The sequence below is a fragment of the Nymphalis io genome, chromosome 22 (genome assembly GCF_905147045.1).
Source record: "Nymphalis io chromosome 22, ilAglIoxx1.1, whole genome shotgun sequence".
Taxonomy (NCBI): Eukaryota; Metazoa; Arthropoda; class Insecta; order Lepidoptera; family Nymphalidae; genus Nymphalis; species Nymphalis io.
The window spans coordinates 7,557,615-7,581,448 of NC_065909.1; the positions used below are offsets into that span (position 1 = coordinate 7,557,615).

Here is a 23,834-nt window from a genome sequence, read left to right on the forward strand (position 1 = left end):
CATTTATAATTTATATTTCATCAATAATTTATAAATCCCATTCATTCCTTTGTCATATTGGTCATAAATACGAAGAGAATTCGTCATATAACTAATGACGTTTTATATGGACAGAAGGTCAGTAGGAAGTATTAATACAGGTCTACCAGATGCAAATACACAAGCCCACACTCTTTCAACTTACCGATCCAGTTTGGAGGCTTTCAGTTGTATTACAATACCATTATTTTTATTTTTATCTATGCGTCTGACAGTCTAGCGAACCTTCAGACTTTGGGACAATATTCAAAATAGGTAAAAATTATAAAGGTATCAGAATTTGTTGGGTCTTTCAAAACTCATGTCGACTGAAAACTTAACACGTATTTTGTAGAATAGGTCTTTAGCACGTTAGGCCACGCACGTTATACACGTTAGGCAGAGGCCGTTACTTATATATTTTTATTACTTTAGTTAAATTTCTTGGTGATATCACACACCCATTAAATCTACATCATAATCGTTAAAAACAAATAAATATAAGGTTACACAACACTTATACTGTAAGCATATCATACTATGGCGGTTAGCCGAGAACTCTTAGAGCTTGTCGGGAAGGTTAAGTGTTATTATCATGGATGCTTGATAATATTCTAATGTGATATGTTATTGAAAATTACAATACTATAATGAATCATTATATTTTTTTTATTTCCCGTTATTTATCATATCATTAAAAAAATATTGAAATATAAACGAATAAATATTTCAAAATATGTGTGCTCCTTCAATTAAAAGCAAGTAGTTTTCCATTATTATAATACATAGTTTCAGCAGTACTGTAAGAAGTCACTTCGTATCTCATTATAACGATAATTGACTTTGTGATTCTCTATTTTGTCAATGTGGCGTATCACTTTGTGATATAGAAAGATTCTTATTCTGTGGTGGGTTTTGAGTTTGTATGTATAGAAATTGAATAATTAACTTTATATAATTTAATTGTTTTTATTAAAGTTAGACTTTAAGCTTTTACGATATATATTACACATTGTGCTTTTACTTGTGTATATTCCTCGAAAGCTTGCTGTTTTTGATCAGATATTCATTCATTCAATCTAACAAAAAGCCCACCTAAAGGTAAAGGCATATACTACATATCTTCTTATTGTGAGCCGTTTCTATTTTTTTAAATATTATAATTTTATTAGATTTTTAAACGCAATCATAATTTTTTTTTATGATTTTCCTAAATATTGGAACCGTTTCATAATTCATAATAATTCATAAAGTGACTTTTTAACTAATTTCCATTAACATTTAATTTAGACAAATAATATATTAAGTTCAAATTACTGTCGAGTGATACAATTTTTTAAGTGCTCGCTTAAAGTCATAACATCCAAGTTATATGACCGTTTCGGAAATGTTGATCCGGTAAAACAATTTCGTATAAATTACATAAAGTTAATTAATTTTAACACGATATAGAGTAATCAATGATTCCGTTAAATTTCTGAGATAAATTAAATATTAAAAAAATAAACATTAATGGATTTTGCGAGTTGTTTTTTGATATAGATATTATTAACAATATACATAATGTTCTTCCGCACGATAAATACTGAGCACGTGTGTTCGCAAGCGTGTTCGGCTTTAAGCGTTTCAATTAATAATTTCACGGTACACGAGAATAATTCTTATTAAATGCTTCTGATTTGTATTACATCATATTTTAACGATATTAACAGAATATACTTTATCCGCGTATGATCTTAAAGTTATTATTTTTTTACATATCTGCAAAGATGGTGTACTAATACGTGATATTTAACATTTAAAGGATACACGCATCAAACTGGCGTATCGCTGCAAGCATGTTTATAATATTTCTACTTTTTAAAGAGAAATCTTGAAGCTTACTCTATCACGCTGTTCCTACGGGTTTCGTAACTCAGGAAAATATCGTGAGGCAACCCGCCGAGGCAACGTCGAGTAAAACACGTGAAAATTGTGCTTGCTCTTTTTCATTCATTGGGTTTGAACTCGCAATTTTCGTTTGTTCACTTCTACTGTAACTAAAGCCATTATATATGAAAATATAATAAAAACGTAATCGATTCATCCGTAAAGGAATGTAACAAACACTTATTACATCTAATTGCACAACATGTATCAATGATGACCACAATTAAAATACTTCACATTTCCTAGACAGAACGAGGCCAATTTAATGTATGTGTTAATATTTTAATACTATGCAGATATTCCATTGAATATTATTGATTTTAATAGAACGTACCTTTGGTATTTTCTCACGAGAAGTATTTTATAATAGATATATAAAATATTTAACTATACGTATTAACTCTTTATAAAAAACGCACTAAACGTCTACGCTTGAATATTTTTTTTTTGCTGACGTGCAACTGATTGTAATTGGTCATCTATGCCCATTACCATTGGCGTAATAAATTTTAACAATACTTACGTCATTAAATCGCCATGCACCACAAATCTTGGGAAATGAGGTATTATGCCCCTTGTGCCTGTACTTACACTGGCTCACTCACTCTTCAAACTGGAACAGAACAAATACGTACTATTGCTTGGCTTTTATAAAAAAATAAAATTTAATGTTCGTAAAGTGACATGAGGTCTTAAATATATTAAGATGTGTGCCGTAAAACAAAATTAAAAAAAAAAAAAACTTACTTTTGTTTTTCGTGTTTCCGTAACTAATTAATAAGTATCTAAGAACTAATTCTTAGTGTAATTTTATTTATCATATTTTATTATTATATATTTTCGCACACACTTGTGCACTATAATATGTCCTGCGTAGTTGGCTAATCTCTCTTGATTTTGACCGAAATTAATTATTATACGGGTAGGACCACTACTGCCTAGTTTTGCTATTATTGAATAACGGGTTTTTAATTTAGTGTTATTATAAACGAACTATATACGTAGTAACATTAATAGTTTTGGTGTCGGTTTATTTATCGTCAATCAAACCTAATATTAGTTGACCTTACACTTAAAGTTCGCCGTCTGCGAATATTATTTATTTAAATATATTATAAAGCTGTCTGCATATTTTGCTACAACTTGCTAAATTTGCTAAACATCTATTGGTGGTTTATTTGAAAATAAAACCGACCTTATGCCGTGACAGCAAACGGCATGATCCTCTCTTAATAATAATAATAATAATAATATCGTGGGACATTTTTCACACACGGTCATCTGATCCCAAATTAAGCTTGTACAAAGCGTGTGCTATGGAAACCAGACAACTGATATACTACATATACTACTTTTCTTTTTTGTAAATACATACTTATATAGATAATTACACCCAGACTCAGGACAAACAGACATGTTCATGCACACAAATGTCTGTCCTGGGTGGGAATCGAACCCACAACCTTCGTTGTGAAAGGCAAGTGTTCTACCAACTACGCCAACCGGCTCGTCATAAGCACTTGTAAACCGCCCCCCCCCCCTCAGTCTTCGCTCTTTAATCCGTTGTGTGTGCGTGGCGTCTTTTATATATTTCGTTGCTATATATTATTATAATCATAAAAAAATATATAACATTTATGTTATTAAAGGAACTCAATGTTTTTATTTATATTACTTTATTCATTAATTGTTTTTCAATAACAATCAATTTCGATTCATTTCTGCCAGACGTCGCGTGATAGATACATTTTTTTTGCATATGTATCATGTATGCGTAATCCACTTCAACTGAATTCATAAAGACGTTGACACATTGATTAATTGCACTAGTTTTATTACTACTGCACTTGCTACTTGCACTAGCAAGTGGTTTCCTAGTAAATGGTCACTCGTGACACTTGCTCTCTGAGTAAAACAATCTTTAACAGTCAATGCGCAGCTGATCATTGGATTTAACAAAGGATTATATAAATAATATAAGCCTTGAGCCCGTCGTTATGTATATTGCTATCGATGTTTAACGGTAGAATAAAAAATAAGCGCCTCCAACTCCAGACAAGCCGAGCCGAATCAAGGACAGCTTTACGAATTAAAATAAAAATTATTCAAAAGTGATGAGAAGAGTACGTGAATAAAGTATAATTTAATAATTTTGACGGTAGTCAGGAAAAAAATGTTTTGTGCTGTGAATTAAGTCCTGTATCTTTTGAAATATCATTAGGACGAGATTATTTTTAATGTTTCAATTAAACTTGTCAAAAACCTAATATTCAGATCATCATTCATAATTCCAATTCCAAATTTGAATGAAAATAATAAACTCTCCAATTCTTTCCAGCACATGCAAACGCGTGAACGCTGATACGTTGGACTGGTCCTGTGAGAATGATCCTTGCATCATGAACTCGGATGTGATATACGGTGTCAATCGCGGTTCAAGTTGGAGGGCCTACAATTACACGCAGTTCCAAGGAAAGAAGCTGAAGGATGGCCTCGTGTATAAGCTAGGTAAGTTATTTTATATCTTCTTCTTACTGATAAATAGAAATGCATGTTTGTCCTCAGTGATAAACTAGACTATTCATCTGATTGTGATATAATTTTTGGTGAGGTGTTTTGCATGTACGAGCTGAGGTTCTGCTCCAAAAAAAAATCAATAATTTATTTTTGTATTTTTATCCTTCACTATAAAAATTCTATGCAGATTCTTATTTCATTAGTAGAAGATTATATTCTTTTATAGCGCCGAAAAGAATATATGCACATACGTTCTTCTATTTTTCTTTGATTTAGCGCAGTGATATCGCTTTATTTGGCGTACTCACCAATAATACACTTACACGCCAAGGAAATTATAAATAATTACATAGATTCAAAAAGAAAATTCTCAATTCAAGTAATATCCCAAACATTTCCCGGCATAAATATATATTATTTATTTCAAAAGATTGGTGTCGTAACCAAATAGAACCTCATAGAAGCTTCCTGAAGTAGGTTAAGAATTTAATTTCTTAATCTCTTTAGAATCAATACCGGTGTTAAATACATATTATTAATGCTGACATTTACAAAACAATGAGAGCGAAAGCGGAGCATTCGAATCTAGTGCTTAGGAGAAAGCACTGACACGGAGAATGACCTCTTGCATGCTCGCTATGGTAAAGTAATAGTCTAGTCTAACCTAATGGCTGCAGGCTAAATACAATTTAAGTCCGTCTCATTTCGCATAAAAGTACTTACTTGCCTTTCGGATCTCTACTGTTATATATAACTGGCTTGTAACTGACCAATACCGTTGATTTTTGTACAGGTAATATAAATCTAATTGTAAATAAGCGATTGACCATTGAGGAAAAGACTACCGATTCAATGAGAAACCGTTAAGAAGTGTAACTTCTTAACGGTTCTTACTTCTTAAAAGTTACACTTCTTAACGGTTTCTCATTGAATCGGTATCGGTAGCTTCACATTGAATTTAACTTGTCGTCAAATGAGCAACAGTGAGAGAGTTAGAGAGAAAGCATAAACAATAATATGCTTTTAATTTATCTTGAAATGTTTTTAGTTGCAATTTTTTTTCTCATTTCAATTTTAACTTTGTTTTATTTAGATCAAGACCGTTCGGAAATGTTATCAACCAAATATCTTTATTAAATACACATAACAAATACCTGCTTACAGTTGTCGCATTTTAAGCTCATAAATTATAATGTCGTTCCGATTTATCTGATGTTTATCATATTTCATAACGATAGAACTACTCTGTAAGAACAAAGTCGGACACTTTTTTAAATTAATTTATTCATTTAAAATAGATAGGCAGGCAAACTCACCGAAATGCTGAGTATAAACTTGGACAAGACCAAGGTCATGTTCAATAGGCATGTCGTGCCGGGACCGATATAAGTCGAGGGGAAACCTCTCGAAGTTGTTAGTGAATATACCTACCTAGGACAGATAATACAAGTCGGTAGGAACTACTTCGAGAAGGAAGCCGATCGAAGAATTCGCTTGGGATGGGCAGCATTTGGCATCCTTCGTCAAGTCCTCAAGTCGTCTATACCGCAATGTTTGAAGACGAAAGTCTTCAACCAATGCGTCTTACCTGCCATGACATACGGTGCCGAAACGTGGACACTAACTGCGGGACTAGTCCACAAATTCAAAGTCGCTCAGCGTGCTATGGAGCGAGCTATGCTCGGAGTATCTTTGAAGGATAAGATCAGGAATGAGATTATCCGGAAAAGAACCGGAGTCACCGACATAGCTTGCAAAATTAGCAGGCTGAAGTGGCAGTGGGCTGGTCACGTATGTCGTAGGACCGATGGCCGTTGGAGCAGACGAGTCCTAGAGTGGAGACCGCGAATCGGCAAGCGCAGCGTAGGGCGCCCTCCAGCCAGGTGGACCGACGACCTTAAGAAGGTGGCGAGCACCAACTGGATGCGGAAGGCGGAGGACAGGGAGCTTTGGCGCAACTTGGGAGAGGCCTATGTTCAGCAGTGGACAACGATTGGCTGTTGATTGATTTGATTGAGATAGGCAGACGGGCAATGGGCCACCTAATGGTAAGTGGTCACCACAGTAGACATTGGTACTGTACTGTGGTTTACTGCCTAGCGATGTAAAAGTCGCAGGTTCGATCCCTACCGCTTGGACTTTTGTCGTCCTCACTCTTAACACAAGCTGAACGACTAATTGGAGGGGTATATGTAAATTACCATTTCTTACTTCGTTATTGCACCAGCAGCATTATGATATAAAATGATCCGGATACCGGAACAAAAAAACAACATAGTATATGGTTGTTACAATTTTGGCCCAAAAACGGAAATATGATCAGTGTCTATTTCTAATCAGAACTCATAAGATATGAATATGTTTAAATATTAATTACAATTGAATAAGTAGAATGGTTATTGATTTATTTATTTCTTAAAGTAAATACATCTTTAGTAATATATTTATTTTATATGAATATATATTATCTGTGTATTTATTCATCTGTGAGTGCGGGAAAATAAAAATGTAGAAAAAATATAAGTTCCTATCACGGAATAAGAATCCTATCACGGAAGTTTAAATATGGGAAATATTTTCTGTGTGAACACTTCACTATGTCACGCTATTAAAATAGCCCAGATAATCGTATATCTAGGATATTCAGTTACAGATGTTAAATACTCTTCGTGGCGTAAGCGGATAAAAGGGTCCGGTGCAGCGATTCATTGATTGGTACAAATGTTGCCAGCTTATCCAATTGTTAGATAAAATTTTATATTTTTATTTTTAGATAATGAAGTTTTGATTGTATTGAAAGTTGATAGTCAAAAATATATAAAATTAGCTAGTATGCAAATTTAAATACTTTTATATTGAAAACATAACACCTCGTAACACACTCTTTTATATTGAAACTATTACTCCGCTGGGATATGAGTGCTAGTTAATTTTCGCCCAGTGAACCGGATTTGCGATTCAAGAGGGAAACGTATAACATACGCCATCGGTCATGATTTGTACAGTAGCTATTTTTAATTTTGATTTGTATACATTTAAGATGATAATGTAAATAATTCTTATGTAAATAATTGATTACAATAATAATATTTGTTTTGTTATAGGTACTTTACCTCTGAGCCGTGAGACTCGACTCATGGGCCCCATCAGGCATGACAAAGACATTAACTATCCAACGCACTTCGACGCCCGCGAACGCTGGCCGAAATACATTTCGCCTGTCGTGGACCAGGAATGGTGTGGATCAGACTGGGCCATATCGATTGCAACAGTTGCTTCAGACAGGTAATGTATTTATTTATATTGCACAGTCTTCTTGATAAGACCGAACCACTTACAAGTAATTAAACCGATTTAGCCGAGAAAAATATTAAGGGAGTATATCCTACATATTTATTTGTTTCCGCCCGTTGTTAAAAGTTTAACCCTTTTTTCAATATAGAAACGTAACATTTGCTAATTGATTGTCAAAAATTTACCATCGGTTCGGAAATAAAAACTTCTTACATGAGAAGTACCGGCGAAGAAACTCGCAGGAAATGTTGGTTCGCTTGCGTGTTTGGAGGTTTTTTTTTTTTATAGAATAGGAAGGCGGACGATATATATATAAGGTGTTAGATATCCTATGTCCTTTTCTGCACAGGACAACGTACATGCACATTTTCATAACGATCGGTTGAATAGGTAAGACGTGAAGACAAACACATATATAATATTAGTGAGTGAGTGTCACATATTAGTTTTTTTTAACCCCAAATAAACGATTCTTTTTTCATAATCTGATATAGTTACCGGTTTTTGTGTTTATATCGTTTAGAAAAATCACACGCAATTATATAACCTTTTTTATTACTTTATCGCCAAAAAAACTTTGACCAAAAAAAAACATGTTTCGAAATATATTGACAGGTAGAATTTTAATATAAACATGAATAGTTTTAGATCATACGTGAACAATATGTGGAGTTCTATACATATGTGTTACAATTGCCGCATACTAATATAACAGTCTATATAATCTATATATGCATAATTCAGTCTCTGTTATATATCTATAACAGAGACTGAATTATGCATTTCTTACAAAAGAAATATGAATTCTTATGCAAAGAACACTTCAGCTAAAAATAAGACTTTCCAACAACTTCTGAGAGCTCTTTTAAATTTCTCAGAGCAACGTTCTTAATTTAAGATGAATGGTCGTATCTTTAACAATATGAATAAGAAACAGAGTTTTTCAATTGCTTTCAATATTATATTTTCTAAGGCACATATACAATTAATTCAGATACTGATTACAAAATTATGAATACATTTGGAATACAAATCTTGTATCTATGTAAAAATATTATTCTATTTCCGTTCCGTTTTATTAAAAACCATGATAAATAAGTAACATATCAATATATAATTTCAAAGCGAAATAAAATAGTTTTTAATTTCATAAAAATCATGAAATCAATAACACATAAAAATAGTTTTATTAATCTTAGTGGACTCTCCTCAAAAAGGAGAGGAGGCCTTAGCGCAGCAGCGGGACATTTTTTTTAAATAATAGGTAGGCGGACGAGCATTTGGGCCACCTGATGGTGAGTAGTCACCAACTCCACCAACCTTGGGAACTAAGATGTTATGTCTCACTCACACTACAAACTGGAACAAAACAATACCAAGTACTGCTGTTTAGCGGTAGAATATCTGATGAGTGGGTGGTACCTACCCAGACGAGCTTGCACAAAGCCCTACCACCAATAAACTATAGTATTTTTCTCTCTTATGTGTTGTTGTTATTTAACTTAACAGCAACACATAAGAGAGAAACACCAAAAAGAAATTTTTAAAATATTATTATAAGAATATAAGAATATTTATATTGAGGACTTCAATAAATAGACATATTTAAATCAAAATTAAAAAGAAATACTGTACAAATCATAACCGCATGAAATCATGGCAAAAAAGCTAGCATCATTTTAACATTCCGTCAATTGTGATTCACTGGGTGAAAAATTAATCGGGGGTTCATTTGTACTAATTTATAACGGTTACTATACGTACCCGAGTCCATTCCGATCAAATTTCGACCCAATCGCCACTAGACGTTGTGTTAGTAGAATAGAAAAACATACATTTTAATTCGATAGCAATAAAGTGACAATTTGTTAGTAGAATTTCCATTTGCCCGCCTGTCGCCAGTGAAGGCAAAAACATAGCTGTTTGTATTATTACTTAAAAGGAATATGAAAAATACACCTACATTGTTTACCTAAAGTAAACTCTTCAATTTTTAGGTTTGCGATCCAATCGAACGGTGCAGAGAGTATGGTGCTGAGCCCGCAATCTCTCCTGTCTTGTAACCGCAATCAGCAGCGAGGCTGTCATGGAGGACACATCGACGTCGCTTGGAACTATGTACGAGGACAAGGGTGAGTTCGAAATATATCGAAGGTTCTCCTATTAAAACTCATACATTCAATTCAAAGGGTTTCAACCAGCTTAAAGTTAGATCACAAAGATCTTAAAATTAGGCACTAGGGATATTGTATCTAATTTCAATAGTTTGGAGTACGTCGAAGGTGTAAGGAATAATTAGTATTTGTTCGTGTCAATGGGTGATGGCAGTCACTCTCCTATTATGAATTAAAAAGTAAATTATTTACTAGTTTGTATTTTTATTTGCAATAAAAACATGCTTTTACTTAACACCGGTAACATCTTAAATTTCACCAGAATCGTAGACGAAGAATGCTTCCCCTACAAAGCAGCGAACACTAAATGCCCGTTCAGACCAAAGGGCAACCTTATTGAAGCTGGTTGCAGAATACCCGTGAAACAAAGAACATCAAGGTACAAGGTCGCACCCCCCGGCAAGCTGAACACCGAAAAAGACATCATGTATGATATCATGGACTCTGGACCAGTACAAGGTGAGCAATTAACCGTAGATTAACCAAAGATTCGAGATGGCTCGGTGATTAGAACTCGTGAATCTTAACTAAAAATCCAGGGATCTTAACCAACGCGACTAAATTTTCAAGTTTTTTTTTTTATAGAATAGGAAGGTGGACGAGCATATGGGCCACCTGATGGTAAGTGGTCACCAAACGCCCTTAGACATTGGCATTGTAAGAAATTTCAACCATCGCTTATAGCCAATGCGCCACCAACCTTGGGAACTAAGATTTTATGTCCCTTGTGCCTGTAATTACACTGGCTCACTCACCCTTCAAACCAGAATACAACAATATCAAGTATTGCTGTTTTGCGGTAGAATATCTGATGAGTGGGTGGTACCTACCCAGACGAGCTTGCACAAAGCCCCACCACCAGTAAAAGTGTTTAAACCGTGTTTATATTTCATTTTGTGCTCGGCGGTGAAGGAAAACTTCGTGAAGAAACCTGCATACGTCGTATAACAATTTATGATGTGAATATTTTTTTTGCATGTAAACTTTATATAATAATTCGTTCTTCATTACTGTTTGCAAATTATATAAAACGTGCATAGCACCGACCTGAAAATTATTTATATGACCGCGATATTAACAAAGCAAATACTGTTTGTTAACTTTTACGATAACAAAAAACAAATAAGACATTAATATATGAGATTTAACTTTTTATGATTACATTTTTATTATTTATTTTTATGCAAATGCACATTTACAATATTTGGAGATGAAAGTCATTAATTAGGTGGTTCTTAAATTAAACGAATATCGTTATGTCCAAAGAATATTGGAAACGCTATCACGTCTTAATTAACGTATCAATTATCATCATGTAATTTGCATACGGATTGTTTGGGTACGGAAAAGGACACGGGACCCCCCTCCCTCACACGCGACCAAAGCAATGCCATAAATTGTTATCGACGTAAAATTACAGACAGAAGCTCTATGCCTTCCGTCTAATACCTTTCACCAGTCCATCATCGGATATTTTAAGTATTATAAATATTTATTCACGAGAATATGAGTTTACATTTAACGAGAGAGTCCATAACTACACTGGCTCGAAATGTATGCCAGTTGACTTCCCCGAAGGGCTGTTATTTGTCTTCGTGTGGTTCTGGATTCCTTAGCTGATGAGGTATTCGGCAAGGATGTCCATAATCAAGTCATCTCTATTATAGATCGCAATTTTTAGGTTGTACTCCAGAATCTCGCTCCTCTCTCTCCTTGATAGACGCCTACGACCCTCTTCACCGGAGTTCCCAACGAATCTTTGGAATAGCAATTTATTATGAATCCAACATAAAAACATAATATATATTTAAATGAATATAAATCGCTTTAAAATTCTATTTACAATTGTAATACAACAAAATTATGAAGTTTACATTGTTTGCGTTGCTATATTACACATTGTGTTATTGAAGTTTAACTAACATTTGTATAATAGTATGTTTTCATAATTTTTTTATGTATGTCATATGTTTATATATTATGTACATTTATTTATTAAAAGCAATTCCCTGTAACTATACAATTTAGAGTTGAGCTTCGTTCCGTAATAACGTTTTTACGAAATAATTATTTTAAATATTTTGTATTTTTAAATCTCCGACGTTGTCATGTTATCTCACACTAATGTCTAATTTATACTAACATTAAAAACGCAAAAGTAATTCGGTCTGTTTGTTATCATCAGACATTCTAGCGCAAAACAGCAGTACTTGGTATTGTTGTGTTCCGTTTGAGTGAGCCAGTGTAATTACACGCACAAGGGACATAACATCTTAGTTCACAAGATTGGTGGCGCATTGACAATGTTTAAAATTTCTTACAATGCCAATGTCTAGACGTAGGTGACCACTTATCATCAGGTATCCCATATGCTCTTGCGCCTACCTATACTGTAAAAAAAATAACTCTTTCATGGCAAAACCATTGAACGGATTTTAATAAAATTTAACATGAGTTAGGCCGGCAACGCACTTGCAGGCCCTCCGGTGTTACAGGTGTCCATGGACAGTGGTAGTCACTTGCACTCAGGTGATCCTCCAGCCCGTTTGACACCCTCTTATAGAAAAAAAAATGTGAAAAACTTTTATACCTAACACCTGCAACAACGATACGGGCTAAGCCGCGGGCGTGAACTAGTCCAAAATATAAATAAAGTTTACTTTTTTAAGATAATGCTTTTACTCTTGTGATCTTTACGCGCTTTCACGAGGCACGAGAGTGTAAACACTAAATTCTTGACCGAATAATGCAATATTTTTTATTGGCCCGTTTTAATACTTGATCCCAGGACCTCGGGATTTGCAGCCGTGTAATCTAACCACTAAATCGACGAGTGAAGTACTATAAACGACCGTAAATATTACATTTTAAAAAGGAATGCAGTTACACTTACTATTATAATAAATATTATAAAGATTAGATTCTATTGAAATTCGGATATTTCTTTTTTTTTCCGACTTATTTTCATTTAATTGGAAACAGAACAACGAGTATGCATCTCATTAACAATTTTGTTGGCCAATTAAAACAAAAAGTGCCTAAAGTCGCTTCACAATATAGACGCAGCTTTATACAATTATCATAATCGAGTTCAAAGATTCGTTCAAGTGCTAGTAACAAACAATCATTCATAAAAGCCATTTACCGAAGGGCGATGATATAATCAAAGACACTTGAATTCTAAGAATATGATTCCCATTAGCGACAAACACTTTAATAACAACGCCGCATAAGTGCTGATGGTGACTTCCTCGATATGTAACCTTAGCAATACGCACTGATTACTTTGTAATATATGGTTAGGTATAATAAAATATAAAAAATATATATTTGGATATATATTCATATTATACAAATAGAGATGATAATATAGATATGATCGCAATTGGGGATGCCCCGTTCATAAAACTTCAATTCCACTTAATATGTAGAATAAAAGGAACGGGAATTACCTAAACAGCCATAAGAAATTGATAACGATTTTTTTCAAATTAATCTTAATTTATTTAATAAAATGTAATAGTTGGCTTTGGAATTGGTTAGTGAAGGGGACAATATATTTACTTATTTGCTATTTATGCTGTCATACCACTAACGATGTAAAAGATTAGAGGATTAGAGGACATGTTATGTGATAAAATGTTCGCATCGTTCGTAAAACGAAACGATTGAATAAATTTCGATTTTTTTCTACATACAAAGATTTGAAGCCAGTGTTGTATTAAGATTAAGAGTAATATATTAATAGTAAAGTAACTAATTTATGTATATAAAAAAGGTTTGGATATATTCTAGCACGCTGCTCTAATGCAACATTTAATAGACTTTCATCCGACTCATGCAGGTTCCGTCACGTTTTCCTTCGCCGTTGACAATATCACAATGTAATGAATACAATTATTGACAATTTACCTACTATTCCATTTATTTCTATTCCGATTTCTACATATTATTATTAGTTGAATATCAGCTGATGGTATAGGACTTTTTAAGCTGGCCAGCTTGTGGAGTTTACTATTTTTGTTTATTTACAGCGGTCATGACCGTACATCAAGATTTCTTCCACTACCGCGATGGCATTTATCGTCGCAGCCCGTACGGTAACCAGCATATGAAGGGTCTCCACAGTGTCCGTATTGTCGGCTGGGGTGAGGAACGCGGAGAGAAATACTGGGTACGTTTACATGATTAGCTGTCTAATCAGTTTCTCTAAATAACATCAATAAAATCAAAAGGATTCTCATTTTAATAAAACCGACACAATGAACAGCCTAGATATTAAATTTTTAGCCTACAATTGTAAGTAGTTCTGACAATTATTAACCTGTTCAAGCTATCTAAAAGGTCATTAAACAGTGTTCAAAATAATAGTATGTCAATATCAATTCTATCAATACATGTACAGCAGCCTCATAGCTACCAAGTTAAAGCACTAACAGTTGCTCCCTTATAGCAACTTCAGAAACTGCGGCAGCCATGTATGATTTGGTGTTTACCTCTCGTATTTTTTTTTTCTTAATTATCTGTGTTTTCTATAGGTTAAGGTATCGAGCTAAAATGTTCAAATGGTGATGAAATTTCCAAAAAAATAAGAAAACTAGTCTTTTGCAGAAAAAACGGACTTTGGTCAAAAAGTTTTACACCAAAAAATACAACATCGATATAGACACAAGAAATAAAGCATCTTACTTCTCATGGTATTCAGCGCGTTGTCGGTTTATGGGAAGGGTTTATTTTTACTGTAGGAAAGATAGACATCGCAAATTTGTAACTGTGAACATATTTATAGGGTGAAGCTACCTCATGTGGATAATATTCATTTCTGTGATCGATCTCTAAAAAAAAAATCTATGCCCTTTTTAATACTCTACACACTATAAAATAATATATCATAATTTTCAGATTGTAGCAAACAGCTGGGGTTGTGACTGGGGCGAAAACGGATACTTCAGGATCCTAAGAGGTGCAAATGAAGCCGATATCGAATCTTTCGTGGTGACCGTCCTGTGCGACGTCACTAGAGCCTACCAGAAGAAATAACATAGGAACTATTTAATAACACCCCTGTGCGTGGTCAGTAAACCAGTTAAAACCAGACGGGGGTGGATATTACTGAATAGTACGAGAAATTTCGGATGACAATAATCTGAGTGCATGATTCAAACATTTTTATAATTTTAAAATAAGTTTTGTAAATTTTCTATCGATTAATTTTTAAACATTTTTAGTAATCATTATTATTTTTATGACTCTTCATCTGAATAGCTATAAAAATAGTAAGTAAAATCTTTTACGATCAGTGGTTTTTTTTCAACGAAACGAGGTAATATATTTTTAAGTCGACAATATTTTTTTTCTGAAGGTCTTTAATCTAAAATATACGGTTTTGACAAAATCATGCACTCAAATATTTTAGGGCTGTTCGAGTTACACGGTGATAGTGTGTTTGAGGATTGATTTGAAAGAATACGAATTGTACGCCAAATTATACATTATGTGCAACACAAAACGCTGAGAAACATTATATACAAGGGAGTGAGGGGACAGTTTGCGCGAATGCTATTTAAAAATCGAACAACGCGAAGTTCAATAACGCTGACTTTAAAATTTTCATTTTTATTATTTCAATATAAAGTTGCCAGTTGTTAAAAAAATATCATTAACCTTTTTTAATTTTGATTACATTATGGGACGCTTTGAACGGTTACTGAGGCCTGAACGAATGATTGAGTAACCAACGAACCATTCACTACGGAAATTTGCATTAATAGGTGTAATAAACCAGTTCCTAAACGTCCACTTCGTTACCCAAGGCTAGTCCCTGAATTGTATAAATATTCTTGTATTGCACATAATGTACACACTGCTTTATACAAATGACTATTTTTATGTCAATTTTATTTGAGCGTGTCAATTTCGAGTACGCGGAAATAAATTCTAGATTATTTTCTAAGTAATATAACGATTTAGATATATTTTTATTAAATATTTCAAATTTACATGTCATATGGAAAATTTAGTAAATAATAAACATCGCATTAGTGATATATTTAAGAATAAGCAGTCTTGATATTTTAAATTCATATGATTTATTTTTCTAGTACTTATTATACGTATTAATCGTAAAAAAAAGTTAGTAAGGTATTTTTTGCTATAAGCAATTAAGAATTTTATTATTAAAGTTTTCTATTTTAAGTAAAGGCTTGTTTTAAGTTCAATATTTATGCACCGTATATAGAAATGTAACTGCCATTTTTAATATAGGTAAGTAACTTATGCCTGTTCCACACATTGCTTTATTACGATGCAACGGCAAATTATATTTATGACATTACATAGAAGATTTTAATGCTCTAGAACAGTTTATAACTTGGCACTTCGATTATTCATGCCTGTTATGCCAAGTTATTTTTTAAATAATTGTTGGTTGTTCTAATGTATAAAACCTGTTTTTTTTTCTACAAAAATGCATTATATTCTTAAAGCGAACAGCGTCAAAAATAAAGCACTCAATATCGAGCACTGTCAAGCACTAGTCTTATGAATAAAAAAAAAGTATTTTTAAATAAATTTATTCATCTCATAAAGTCTACATAAATAGACAATAATTTATAAAATATTTTTAGATATACTATTTTAAATGTAATTTAAGGAATGCACAGATTAGAAATAGCTTATCGTCTATGGTCATTGAGAACAGATTATTTCATATTCAGGCAATAATTACGAAGTCTTCTTTAACAAAAGTAAAAAAAAAAATGTGGCAAAATAGAACAAACAAATATAATTTCTCATAACAATCTTTTTATCAGTCTATTTAATCAGAATAGTTGAACAAAACTTCTTTAATGCCAAAAGAGAACTAAAACACATCACAATAAAACAAATTTAAAAAATCTCTTTGTCATGTAAGGTAGCGAGTTACAGCAGTGTAAGGTCGGTCCACCTTCATAAGATTGTTTACATACAGAGAATGTATGTGTATTGTTAACGACTAAAAGCATTAACATGTATTTATTTTTAATTAAAATTGTAATATTGTAACAGAGGTAATAAAATTTTAAGATTATGCAATATTTTTTTTTTTACAATAAAACCTTTTTAAAAATCTTTTGTCTATATGACAGTAACAAAAAATAAAATATAACATTTTAACTTAAATCATACTTTTCATACCATTGAATGTAGCCAATACTATGGTTTTGACACAACTTCAACAAGGCGTGCCTGCATCTTATTGTAGCACAAGTTTTCTATAGATTTTCAAATTTAAATATAATCATTCTAAATGTATAATTTAAAAACTTATTAATAATGTTCAACAGTTTCTTAATATTTCAAGTTCAATAATAGTCATATTTCTTCCTCTTATCTATACAATAAATATTAATTACATAAAAATCTCTAAAACAATACAGATTATTTCGTTGCCCTACTTTTTGCAGCCTTTTCCACATTTGCAGCTCTAACCTAAAATTAAAAAAAAAAAATACTTCATAGATATTAATAAAAATTGTATCAATTTAAATTTCTAAATTTATTAATAGGTGTCCCAAAGTGTATATTTTGGACCATCACAAGACATTCATTGATACATCTATAGGACTATATTTTTAATTATTTTTATTTTTTCACATTCATGTTTTTTAATACAGCTAAAAATTATATACAATTTTTTTTTTCTTTACCTGATACCTCACCAATATACAGGTGCTTTAGGAGCTTACGTTTTCAATGAATGCGATTAACATATTTATTTAGTCGGTCTTACGACACTTACGTCTTGATATCCCACAACAATACTACACTGGTAGCCTTGACGACATAAATACTTGTAAAAGTCTATTTGAATAAAAACATTTTGATTTTTACATTTCGAGTTGCCACTAAGAATTGACAGACAACTCATTAACTTTTTTTTCATTTCCTGTATGTTACCATGTTTTTATAATTTATACTAATATTAAAAACGCAAGTGTCTCTGTCTTTTCATATTGTCTGCTATCAAGGTTAACTACTGAACCGATTTTGATGAAATTTGGTATGAAGCAAGCTCAAACCTCAAGAAAAGGAGAAACATATGCTACTTTTTAATTCTTATCACAAGAAAAAAAAATTAAATTATTAAAAGCAAAAACGAATTCTAGTTCAGATAATTGAGCCGATTGAATTGTCTATCTATAACCTTACAAATTAATACACACCTGCAAATCTTGTACTCTCTTATGCAATGATAACATGGAGCTTGTTAATGACGTCAACTTTTCTCTATTAGTCGCTATCTCTGCTAACTGAAATTAAATATATATATATATATATATATATGAGGTACAGATCTTATCTTACCTAATCCATAACGATTATCTGTTTTTTGTACAATATGTTGAAATAAAAAATTAGAATTGATGATGTTTCGTTACTGAAATTTACAGAATACAGAACAGAATTTTCTTTGTAATACTGGCACAATGTTACCATTTAGATAACATAATTTTATTAAAATTTTCACAGAAATATTAACATCATATCCAGTGCATGCATTGGTTAGTTTTGATAAGATTACTATTATGGAGATTAAGGTTGCTATATGTTAAACATCAAACCTAAACAACTTCTGTTTTGCTCTGTATTCTGATTAGGGTATTCAGGTAAGCCTGTATAAAGCCCTAACACTAGAAAGAGTGCAGCCAATTATTCAATTGAAATTTTCTTTAGAGATAATTACATTTACATAACATTTCATTGTTTCTGTGAATCACTATGATATTTCCAAATTTCAAATGTATTTGTCGATTAATTATTTAACTTACCAGAGCATCTAACGTTGCATCATTTTGTAGATCGTCTATTCGCCTATTTTCAGATAAAATCATATTGTGGACAGCCTCTTGTTCATCTCTACGAAATAATATTTAATTGCATAAGCATACATAATTTACACAAAAATATTAATAATTTTGTGACCTGGCCTTAAAATTATATTATAGCAGTATAATATATTTTTAAACAATTCAAAATTAAGAAAACTATGATTTAAATTTTTTCCGCTAATGAAATTATCGACAACTTATACTTAAAATTAGCTTATAAACTTAATACAAATTATATATCTATGTCAGCAAAGTAGAACAAATCACTCACAAAAATGCAGATGTCCAAATGTATCTACTTTGCTGCCATCTATATATACATATATACTTATACATACATACATATAAACTTATATAAGAAATAAATAACCATATACCTATAATAATACAACATGCTATAGTTATATTGAAAATAATAATTATGCTAACGACACATAAACATATGTACAGATTCAGCTTGACGAATTTCTCGAGGCAGGGAATTCCAGTTTCACTGCTTTAACTGTAAAGGCTGTATATTTTAGTACAACTGAGAGGGATCAGCAATTTATTGTCTTGCTCAGACCGCAAATTGATTGGTGTATGAGAGTCAAGGATGGTAAACCGGAGCAGTTACCCACCATCCTTAATTTCAAACCTAGGTAGGTAGGTATTTAATTAAAACAATCTTAATCTGACACAAAAAAAATATTTGTTTTAAATAATTCTATTTCAATACTATTTAGTATATATTTATTAGTATATCCAACTGTTATCTGTTTTATTATATGGGTAGTGTTTATATGTATATTGTCATGTACTTATTAGTATATATGTTAAGGCATAATTAAATACATTCACAACGCAGACTAACCCAAAGGTTTTCTGGAAGAAATTGCTAGTAAGCGATAAAGACATATCTATATATATATATAGCACAGAAAGAGTTAAATAAATAGATACAATAAGAATAAGTATATTTGTTATTGTGATTTTCTTACGTCAATTCCTTTAAATGTGTATTCAAAGTTGATATCGGCGGTTCGTATATCTCCATTAAGCCCTTTGCTAGTAATCGCACAGTATTTACAACCTCTGGATTTTCCAAATTATCATTTTTACTGAAAATATTAAAAATATTATGTAAAACCATATAATTAAACGAAGACAAATATACCAATTAACATATTTAAAAAAATTATTACCTCTCTTCTGACATTTTTTTTCGTGCTTAAATTTGAAGCTGAAAACAGAGTTTTTAAAAATCCAATTATGAGTTATCAAATATCAATTGTGTTTTTTCGCTCACTGTTATTATTGCTTTTATCAAAATGTCAAAATATTAGTATTTTCGAACAGAACCACACATAGTGTCTGACTGGTAGGCATGGTCCGATATATCAAAACGAATTCAAAATCCGATTTCAAAACAAATCGATTCGTATCGATTTTACAAACTAAAAATCCAATTTTAAAAATCGACCTAGCAGAACTAAACGCCAACGATCTATAGATCGATACCACTAAAAGATTTCGAATCGACAAATAAAATCACTGGATATCACCACACGAATTGTGTATGGCATCGAAACGCAAACTGATTGTTGGGTACTATGAAATTCGCTTTCTTTCTCTCTAACCAATTGGAATAAAGTGGAATAAAAAAAGGATAGCGCGAATTTTGCGAATTTGATTTCGATTTGTTGGTTATGCTACGGAAATCTATTACAAATCATTGACCTTACCTTTAGTAGTTAAAGACTATATTTGCCTGAGCGCAAGCGATTTGGTGAGGCTAGGCGTTACCGTAGTCGGATATCTAAAATCGGATTTTGAAATCGATTTGTAAATCTGAAATCGGATAAATATCAGTTTGCGTTAAAAACCAAAAACGCCCATGACTACTGGCTGGTTTTCACTTTTAACTGTGATAACATGTTAATTACAAAATAACTTTATTTTTTATAAATTATTAATGAATTGTGAATCATTTTTAAAGTATGATATTACGTCTTGAATTTTCTTTCCATGGTTTATTTATGAAAGCGTTATTTAAAACGAAACGTGTTTCTAGAAGAACGTCTTCTGGCAACATCACTTCACTACTGCGCATGTCAAACTTAATGCGTTAATTAGCGTCCGACTCGAAGCTAGACAACAAAGGAATGCGGTCGATTATTGTAAGCGAGTTTTTGTTTTAAAATTATTAAAATTCAAGTGTTGAAACTAAAATGACTGGTACAATTATTGAAAATTTAAGCGGCAGAAAGCTGGCAGTGTTAGTGACGTTTCTTTTATTATGTCAAATAACATGTTTTTTGATCGGTGGATTGGTCGCACCCATGCCCGCAAATGTACAAAATATTCTCGGTACCGTATGTAAAGATACATCCTTAATGAAAAATGATACTACAAAATGGTTCTACAATCGCGGTAAAGGCAAATGCGAGACTGTTGAATTTGGTGGGACTCACCACGATATTTCCGAGAGAGACATCGTATTTGCATTTCAAATGCCGATTCCTCGCGAGGGCAAAACCTACGACTATTCGAGATGGCAGCAGAATTTAATCGGTGTGTTACAAATAGACATCGGTTACCATTCACAAATGGAAGTTAAACCGCGCAGTACAATAACAATAGATGCACGATTGGCGTACAGAAATAAAGACGACCCAGATGACGCTTGGAATTTATACACTCAATCGGTCGAAAAAAGAGTTTTAGACTGCGACATAGATATAAAAACTGAAGATTACTTGTATAATTGCTCTCCTATACCTTTTTTCGAGCTTGGTTCATTGTTTCACGATTACTATTTGCTAAACATTCGATTGCCTATTGACACTCCCGACATGAACGCACATATTGGCCACATACAAGACATGTGGGTGATTGTTATAAATCAAAATGGTGGCTTTACTAAAGTGTGGGTGTCTCTAAAAACAGTATTTTTTCCTTGCATTATTGGTATATTGGTTTGGTTCTGGCGAAGGATTCACATGCTAGAGCGGAAGCCTGTACTTCTAGAAAAGATGCTTCTCACATTGGGTGTAGCTTTATGTTTTTTGAATGCACCTTTTGAATATCTTACACTACAATTTGATTTACCATTCATGTTGTTATTAGGGGATATAAGACAAGGTGTTTTTTATGCCACATTGTTCTCATTTTGGCTTATATTTGCTGGAGAGCATATGTTAATCCAAGATACATCAGCACAAAGTTCTTTAAAGCAGTACTGGAGACATTTGAGTGCAGTTGCGATGGGTTGCATCTCACTTTTTATATTTGATATGTGTGAGAGAGGCGTACAACTGAGGAACCCGTTCTATTCTATTTGGGTTACAGATCTGGGCACAAATTTAGCCCTAACATTTATCATACTTGCTGGAATTTCAACTGGGGTGTATTTCTTGTTTCTATGCTATTTGGTTTGGCAGGTGTTTATAAATATATCCAACAAAAGACAGTCTCTTCCTACAATGTGTTCCGTACGTCGCTTGCACTATGAAGGAATTATATACCGTTTCAAATTTTTGATGTTAGCGACTTTGCTCTGTGCTGCTCTTACGGTAATTGGCTTCATCTTGGGACAAGTTGCTGAAGGCCAATGGAAGTGGGATGAAAATATTGAACTTGAATACACTTCAGCATTCTTTACTGGTGTATATGGGATGTGGAATATTTACATATTCTCATTGCTCGTATTATATGCACCAAGTCATAAACACTGGCCAGTTAATGACAACACTTCAGATACACAAAACTTGAGTGACGAAATTGAATTTAGCCGTTTGCCGAGTGAGAAGAGTGAGATATCTTCATTGACTTCATTTATTAGAAAGTCCACAATTGACTAATTATTCAATTATATGATTGAGTAATTTTATAACTTTAAAGTAGCTATGTTAAGGTAGACATGTGTATGACATTTTAAAACATTCAAAACCTTTTAATTTGTAACTGAGCCTCATTTTTAGTTTTAAGTTTATACAGTATTATGTTTGTACTCAAATATTAGTCATGGGATGTACCCTTTTAGGAAGGCCTTATCTAATGCTTTTAGTGTGACTTAGTTTTATCCAAAAAAAAATGTATTAGAATGGCGTAGAATTAATATTACTGTAATTTTTATTCAAAATTGTCGTTTTTGTAGTTGTATTTTATAATATAATGTAGTACTAAAATGAGTCATTGTAAGCTTTAAAGATGTGAACTCAAGTAAATTTCCTTAGTTGTGTGAGATGTTGGTTTTCGACCTTGAATGTATTTTTTTAAAACTGACAGTGCTTCCAATTTATCGAAATATTTGGATCTTGCCATTTTAAACTACTTAATTTTCTCTGTGATAAGCGTTTTTGATAACTTTTTAATTTATTTTTATATATGTAGTTTTAAAAATTTTTACTATGTTTCTAGCATTACTTTTAACTGTTTCGTAAGTTTAACTAACTTTAATATTTGTAATTCGATTAGTTTGTATCATGCCAATAAAGAAATATATTAAATAATATTTTATCTTGTTATTTTACACTATTTTTTATAACACACAAAATTTTAATACTTCAGACCCTTCAGCACCTGTTGGACACTAAATATTTCCCATGTTATGGGATTAACACATAAAAGTTACCATACATTTTTTAACATTATTAGATTGACTATCGATAATAGAAAAATGTAACAAATCTTTTTTCTTTATAATATTATTTAAGTACCGAACATATATGTATATACAAATGAACAATGGTATCATTTAGCTATGGTAAAAATACTCTTTTATGTCCAAAAATATGCACGGACAAAATGAAGACTTGTTATGTTTACAATATGCGAATAGTTGAAAGTATTTTGTACAAAAGATGCTTCCTGGAGATTGTAATTTGGCTAGATAATGGAAAAAAAGTTACACTTAGATATTTTTCCTCTCTAAACTGGTCCTTTATGATATCGCAATAAATAATACTACTTTAGTGAAATACTAAAAGAACTTGATCTCAACTCAGAAATAAAACAAGATTCCTTTGTTATTAAAACGAGATTCCTTATA

General features: G+C 32.2%; 3 protein-coding genes across 3 annotated transcripts in view; 2 read left to right on the forward strand and 1 right to left on the reverse strand.

Annotated features, from left to right (window-relative positions):
- LOC126777222 (uncharacterized peptidase C1-like protein F26E4.3) overlaps window positions 1–17,001 on the forward strand; it is a 53,664-nt gene extending 36,663 nt beyond the window's left edge. The window contains exons 4-9 of the mRNA XM_050500206.1: window positions 4,286–4,455; window positions 7,569–7,749; window positions 9,756–9,890; window positions 10,195–10,391; window positions 13,967–14,106; window positions 14,835–17,001. Coding sequence (XP_050356163.1) covers window positions 4,286–4,455; window positions 7,569–7,749; window positions 9,756–9,890; window positions 10,195–10,391; window positions 13,967–14,106; window positions 14,835–14,972 — 961 coding nt within the window. The 3' untranslated portion in view covers window positions 14,973–17,001. The remainder of the gene's footprint in view (window positions 1–4,285; window positions 4,456–7,568; window positions 7,750–9,755; window positions 9,891–10,194; window positions 10,392–13,966; window positions 14,107–14,834) is intronic.
- On the reverse strand, window positions 16,489–20,159 carry LOC126777283 (uncharacterized). The gene is made up of 5 exons (XM_050500293.1): window positions 19,987–20,159; window positions 19,783–19,902; window positions 18,743–18,830; window positions 18,137–18,223; window positions 16,489–17,402 (listed from the first exon to the last, which is right to left on the reverse strand). The coding sequence occupies exons 1-5, from the start codon at window positions 19,998–20,000 to the stop codon at window positions 17,352–17,354; spliced, it is 360 nt and encodes a 119-aa protein (XP_050356250.1). The 5' UTR covers window positions 20,001–20,159; the 3' UTR covers window positions 16,489–17,351.
- Window positions 20,160–20,873: 714 nt separating this feature from the next.
- LOC126777190 (protein wntless) lies at window positions 20,874–23,278 on the forward strand. The gene has a single exon (XM_050500159.1). The coding sequence runs from the start codon at window positions 21,013–21,015 to the stop codon at window positions 22,642–22,644; it is 1,632 nt and encodes a 543-aa protein (XP_050356116.1). The 5' UTR covers window positions 20,874–21,012; the 3' UTR covers window positions 22,645–23,278.
- The last annotated feature ends 556 nt before the right edge of the window (window positions 23,279–23,834 follow it).

Coding starts and splice junctions, on each gene's coding strand:
- LOC126777283 (XM_050500293.1), bottom strand. Junction 18,224..18,742: donor ATGCAACGTTAGATGCTCTG/GTAAGTTAAATA, acceptor ATTTAATTTCAG/TTAGCAGAGATAGCGACTAA. Junction 17,403..18,136: donor AGAGAGTACAAGATTTGCAG/GTGTGTATTAAT, acceptor TTTTAATTTTAG/GTTAGAGCTGCAAATGTGGA.
- LOC126777190 (XM_050500159.1), top strand. CDS start 21,013: ATGACTGGTACAATTATTGAAAATTTAAGCGGCAGAAAGCTGGCAGTG.